The sequence below is a fragment of the Cucurbita moschata genome, unplaced genomic scaffold (genome assembly GCF_002738365.1).
Source record: "Cucurbita moschata cultivar Rifu unplaced genomic scaffold, Cmos_1.0 Cmo_Scf00009, whole genome shotgun sequence".
Taxonomy (NCBI): Eukaryota; Viridiplantae; Streptophyta; class Magnoliopsida; order Cucurbitales; family Cucurbitaceae; genus Cucurbita; species Cucurbita moschata.
In genome coordinates, this window is record NW_019268525.1 from 2,315,270 (window position 1) to 2,321,790 (window position 6,521).

Here is a 6,521-nt window from a genome sequence, read left to right on the forward strand (position 1 = left end):
AAAAAAAAAAAAAAAAAAAAAAACGAGCCATGAGTTAGTGTTTCTCCTTGAGAATTTATTGATCTTTTGAAGCTGCTGGGAAAGATTCAGCTTGGAGAGATTGTGATGAGAGGACTTGGGTTCTTTATCCTTCAGGCTTCTTTACTGTCAATACCCTGTTCTTACATAAAACTTCGGTTGGAAGATGTTTCGCTTCCGATTTTACTGAGGAAATTTGCTTAGGAGGTGAAGGTTTGGATAATCTGTATTTTCATTATCTTTACAGTAAGTTGCAATGGCGTCCTCTTCTGCAAATCTTTGGTATGTCCTGCAACTTTTGATATACATCGGATGAAACTGTGTAGTGTTTCATACACTTTGAAATCACCTGCTCAAGAGGAAAGCAAAAAAGTTTAATTTGGAGGGAAGTATTTGAGTTATCTATTTTTTTTTTTCCTCCATGGTTCTCTTTATAAAGTGAGTTTAGAAACTATAGTCCTCTCTAATTGATTGTAATTGGTATGAATTTCTAAGCCTACCTTGGAAATACATTTGGTTGGTTTTCTGTATTTACTTCGGATATTAGGCTGTAAAGTACTACTTTCTACTAATCAACAAAGATACGAGAATCTTAAACATATTTTTTGACAATATTTTCGTAAAGATATGGTGTAGATTTTCGTAGGTTTTTAAGGAGCCTTTTGTTCACAAGAGAATGTCATGCTATGATGCAAGAAGTTGGTACATTAACCTGCTTTTTGTTAAAAAGGTTATGTTCCTGTGATAGGTGTGGTTCTTGGCCGTCTTAAGATGAATTTGGGAGGATTTTTCAGGTTGAGGGATATTGATAAGGATCTTTGAGATCGATAGACTTTCTGCCTTGATCTTGTTTTTTCATCCTGAATTTTTTTAATAATATTAGACTGTTTATGATTCTTAATAGTTGGAGCTTCTTTTAATTTTTTTTAGAGATTCCGTTGTTTTCCCTGGTCCGTGTTTTTGTTTGGCTTAGTTTTGTTTTTGTAATCTTCTTTATTCTTAATGAAAACAATTCCTTATCCATGGAAAAAACTTATTTTTAGTTTTTGCAGTTATTCTAGACTTTTCATCTTAGTCAGAGAATGGCCAATAATCCTCAATATTCAGGTTTACAGGTAAATACCTCGAAATCTATGTTCGCTTTGTAATATAGTTTCTTTTTATTCTATCAAATTTGAAACTGGATATTTTGCATTTTGTTTCAAATTCTATTTTCTAATTGCATGTTTTATACTTCTGAAGCCCCTTCGGCCTCCTGTTGTTGGTCCTATGGATCAAGCTAGAGCCTTTGTTCCCCAAATGACTAATCAGGTAATAAGCACTTATGGCTGATAAGGATCTTATATCTTGGGTCAATCTCAAGGAATTGATGTAACTCAATTATTTATTTCAGCAGTTTCGACCAGCAGTCCCAGCACCTCACTCGCAGCAGTTTGTTCCCTTGCCTTCTTCCCATTTTCAGCCCCTTGGCCAAGGTGTTCCCATGATGAATGTTGGAATGCCCCCTCCTCCTCTAGCCCAACAACCCCAATTTTCTCAGCCAGTGGCTCACCTACCTCCAAGACCCTGCGAGCCAGTTCATGGGTCATTACCACCACAAACAATTCCACTGCCAATTGCTCAGCCAAATAGGAATTTTACCCCTGAATTGCAACAAGCACAGCCTCTCACTCAACCTGCTGCTATTGGCGTGCCTGGTCCAGGTGGCTCTGGAACATCTTTATCAGCACCATACAATGTAAGTTTCATCAATTACTGGAGAACTTTTATTTGTTCTTTGTAGTACACGGAGAAGATGTGCTTAACGATAAAATGAATATTTGGCTATAAGATTCAATTGTTTTGAATTCCAAAAAAATTCTCCCAACGCTTTATGGAACATTGACATTTTCAATAATTTTCTTAAATCTGCAACAATATATCCATTTGATATCTGCTTTGACATCCTTTAATTCACTTGGAATTTTTTTCTGTGCAGTATGGACCACCTCAAAATTACAATACCCCTACCATTCATCCTCCACCCCATTCACAAGCACCAATTGTATCTTCTGGAGGTCAGCTGGGCAGTTCGGTTTCAGTCACACCTCTGAATCACGCAAGAGAACAGACTTATGCTACCTCCTCTGTAGCTTCAGTATGTACCATATTTTATTCTCTTTAATCTACTCTCCTATTATTGTCTTTTACTGGCTCAGTAAATTTACCTTGCATTTGCCTTTTTGTTAATTTCAGGCAGTCAATGTTCAAACGATGCCCTCCGGTGCAGCCTCATCAGAATGGAGAGAGCATACATCTGCTGACGGTAGAAGGTATTCCCCAGTTGAAACATATCCTTATGTTCTATTTTGGTTACTTGTACTCTTATATTTCTTGGACTTCATGCCCAGGTTATTTATTACACTATAAAGACCCCTCATGCAATTGCCAAGAATTTTGGATCGAGCGTTTACAGTGTAATAAATAACCTGGATGGGAAGTCACTTCTCATTTTTCTAATATCACGCCCAACTTTGTCATTATTTAATGGCACTTCTCATTTTTCTAATATCATGCTTGAACTTGATTTTTGTAATATCGTGATCCCAGTGGCTCACTAGCTTCTCTTTGAAGTTTTTGCACAAGATGATCGATGACAATCGTTTGTTACTATTTACCGGTTGCATTTTTCATTTTTATAATGCCAACTTCTGTTTTTCATTTTTTTAGATATTATTACAACAAGAACACCAAAATATCTAGCTGGGAAAAGCCTTTTGAATTGATGACTCCAGTAGAGGTGAGTTAAACGACAGACTTTGCTATCTTTCATAGTTCCTCAATGCTTGTAGCTTTTAATTATCTGGTTTTACATTTTCTTACACTCGATAAGATTTCTTCTAAAATCATGACGTTCTTACTCCAGGCATGTTATTCCATTTGCAACGACGGTACTAGTTAATTGGAATTTATTCCTGTGTTCTTTTACCCTTTTTCTTTCTTTCCTATCTTGATTTTTGATTGGCACGTGCCTTGCATTAACTGACAGAATCTTGTTTTTTTGTTCCTTAATTCCTAGTTAAAATGGGTTTACCCAATTTCTTTTGCATGCGAGGAGCACAAAAACTATCGTCTAAGAAATTCAGTTTGTTATTAAGAAATGATCTCGATGAAATTCCCTGTCTTCTTTCTCATTGTTAGAAATTTGAATAGGATTGTTAAGTAGTTGTCTAAGAGTGGTGTCTTGAGATATACTGGTATCTGTCATATGTTGTAACCTTTCTTTGTTGAAGTATAATATCTTTTGCTACTTATTTTCCGTGCTGCTTTCTGTAAATGAGTTGTGTAACTTCGGTAGCTTTAAAGATGCTTACAGGTACATGCTGTGCTACTCTGTTGAGAGGTAGGATAAGCTGTCAGTCTTTGCTGCTTGCTCTCCCTATCTTTCTTGAATGTCAGTAAATTTCTGTTATTTGTGTTATTTCTTTGATCTGTAGTATAATAAGCCTTGTCCATTTATCCTGTTGAATGTTTCTTCAACATTGTTATGGTTATTATGTTTACATTTATAGGATATGTATATATATAATTATTATTACTCCACAAGGATGTTCAAATGACTTTGGCATTTTCTGATGCTGAACCCATCTTTGTTTCAGTTGGACTTGCATTTTTTTTCCTTTCAAATCAATGAGTTATCTGTCAGATTTCAAACTCTATTACTGGTGTCTTGTTCTATTTTGCAGATCAGATTAGCTGATGCGAAATGGAATATAAGCGGTCTAAGTAGGAATAGAATGTCTTTTTTGTTACGAATTGGTCCGTTTTGCCCTTGATATAATCCCGTAAAATGTTGATTTTTCCCTTGCATGGTTTTTGATTTGTTCCAATTTTCTTTTATGTTCCAGAGGAGCATTTGACAATCCTTTCCGTACAGTTGGTGGTTATCAGAATTCTGGTTGTAATGGGTCTAACTGTCAGTATGATATGGATGGTTATTAGGGTTGAACGATAGATTTGGTGCCTGAACTGCCACGTTTTATCATTCCAGAATGGTTTAAGTAGAGGCTTTGTCGACTAATGAATTTGTTGCAGAATGTTCTGCGATAATCATCAATGACAAGAAACCGAACTTTTCTTGAGAAAAATGAAAAGAAATGTACTCGAGCGTCCAAAAAACTTCCCAGCAGGACCTTAACAAATTATAGAAACAGCATCCAATCCGAAAGAATGTTACCTAACTGACAATTACGAAAATCCTTAAATATGTTAGCCCAAACTGGTTTTGCAAACGCGTGGAAGTGTATTGAATTCTAATTACCTTTCTGAACCCAGATACCCTTCTTCTGGTGTAGAACCTATAACTCTGCCTGATATAAAGTTGGTGCATTATACAAGTTTCAAGCCTTTGCTTTCTTATTTCACCGCTTCCACACAAACCTAAGGGAATCTAGTTTTCTCATGAAATTTAAAACATCCCATCTTCCATCCACATTTTTGGACCACCATTGAGATAGACTCCTTGAAAAGAGCGGTGTTTAAGTCATATGTTCTCAAGCCTAAAAGGACACGGACAATATTTAAATGAAAGAAAACCAACTTTCCTATAGAGCGGTGTTTCGATTGAGATAGACTCCTTGAAAAGAGCGGCGTTTTAAATGAAAGAAAACCAACTTTCCTATAGAGATGAAGCTAGCACAATACACATTTACGAAAAAGAACTCTTCCGAAGAATGAGAGATAAATTAACCACAAAAATTCTTAGTAATTGGGTCCCTAAGGGAGTCGTTAAACCTATAGCCAAAACCCTAAACATTAAATATTATTGAAGAGTACCCTTCTCTAAACCCTAAATATTATTTCTCTTAAAGCCGAAGATTATTGAAGTGATATTTTTAGTTCCACATATCACCTTTTTTTATTGTTTTTTAAAATAAGAAACAGAGGGAAAATATATTGAAAAAAGAGAGTGAAACAACCTTGAGGTGGAAAGGAGGAGACCTATGACCAAGAGCTAAACCGGAAATGCCTTTTACCACTACCAAAGATATCAAAATTGAAAAAAAAAAAAAAAATCAGGTTCCTACAGTCAGAAATACCTTATCTTCCTGCTTTCGGTTTCTTCCTTCTTTTTGGATGATTTTATCTCAATATTTAGTCTTCGGAATCAGACAACTCCCATGTTTTCTCTTTGTTCCTTGGCTTTAGGTGCCGTTACTCATGTAGATAGAGTATAGATATATCCTATGGTTTTATGCTTTCCAAGTTGGTGTATTATGTGTAAGAGTTCCATGGAAAGGTCAAAAGCACCTTCTCTCTCTCTCTCTATCCTTCTTTGCTGATGGATTTTCATTTGCATTTCTGCTTCGTGCATACCAGCTAGGAAGCTTTATTCTAGTTACACTTTACAGAGTTTTGAGGGAACAGATAAAGTTCTCTGGTGAAATACCGTCAAAGATTTACTTTTGGTAGATTTGGGTAGCCAGAAATCAATTTTTTTTTTTTTTTTGAAGATAAATCTAGTGACTTAGATGATGTTTGGGCTTACTGTAGTTTTGGCCCCTACTAATTTATGACTTTCTTTTGCTGAATCCCATTCAGTTTTTACGGTGCTTTTTTCAAATATTACTTCCTTTCTCAACTTTTATTATGTGGGTGAATATCTTGACCTACACTCTCATTTTTGTGACAGAGGGCTGACGCATCAACCAACTGGAAGGAGTTCACAAGTCCTGAAGGCAGGAAGTAAACAATCTAATTCAACAAATCTAGTTGACGGCAAGGCTTTTACTTCTTGAATGAATATTTGAATCATTAACCTTATTTAATATGTGAATGTGGTACAGATATTATTATAACAAGGTCACCAAGGAATCTAAGTGGGTGATTCCTGAGGAACTGAAGGTTCATTTAACATCTTTCTTGACTAAACATACTTGTAGCTTTTCAATTTTTAATCTTCCGGTTTAATTAATTGTTTCCCATTCGTTTTGGTGCATTGAATACGTGAAGTTGGCTCGAGAGAGAGCAGAGAAGGCATCTACTCTAGGAACAGAGAAGGAACCTGTTCCTCTCGAACTCCCTTCTGTTTCTTCCCTGGAAACACCTTCTACTACTGCTGATACAACATCCACTGCCAAAGGACTAGCATCTAGCACATCGTCAGTAGCAGCTGTCGATTTACAAAATGACAAGGATGCCTCTCCTGCTGCTGTTTCAAGTGTAGAAACAAATGGAGTTCAGTCACCTGTCAATATCATTCCTTCTAGTTGCGCTATCTCAGAGAATGACAATGCTGCTGGTGTTGTGGAGGATACTATTGTAGAACCCAGGTATTGGCAGTTATGTAATTGAGCACTTTGTTTTGTTCGTTACACGATCGTCAATTTTTTTAGTTGTTTGGAAGATAAAGAATTATGAACGAATCCAACTTCAAATACTTGGGCATACCTAAAAGATAGCATCAACTCCATCAACATTGTTATAAAAAAAAAAAAAAAAAAAAAAAAAAAAAAAAAAAAAAA

General features: G+C 35.9%; 1 protein-coding gene across 3 annotated transcripts in view; it reads left to right on the forward strand.

The window, feature by feature from the left end:
- Positions 1 to 6,521, forward strand: part of LOC111447182 (pre-mRNA-processing protein 40A-like) — a 15,924-nt gene that overhangs the window by 1,929 nt on the left and 7,474 nt on the right. Inside the window, exons 2-10 of one of the 3 annotated variants that reach the window (XM_023086208.1) lie at positions 1,063 to 1,133; positions 1,261 to 1,329; positions 1,412 to 1,756; positions 1,997 to 2,155; positions 2,254 to 2,330; positions 2,728 to 2,797; positions 5,690 to 5,742; positions 5,844 to 5,901; positions 6,010 to 6,329. In XM_023086208.1, the coding sequence (XP_022941976.1) occupies positions 1,101 to 1,133; positions 1,261 to 1,329; positions 1,412 to 1,756; positions 1,997 to 2,155; positions 2,254 to 2,330; positions 2,728 to 2,797; positions 5,690 to 5,742; positions 5,844 to 5,901; positions 6,010 to 6,329 (1,184 nt within the window). In that variant the 5' untranslated portion in view covers positions 1,063 to 1,100. The remainder of the gene's footprint in view (positions 1 to 1,062; positions 1,134 to 1,260; positions 1,330 to 1,411; positions 1,757 to 1,996; positions 2,156 to 2,253; positions 2,331 to 2,727; positions 2,798 to 5,689; positions 5,743 to 5,843; positions 5,902 to 6,009; positions 6,330 to 6,521) is intronic. The other 2 variants (XM_023086207.1, XM_023086209.1) reach the window with 2 other exon arrangements.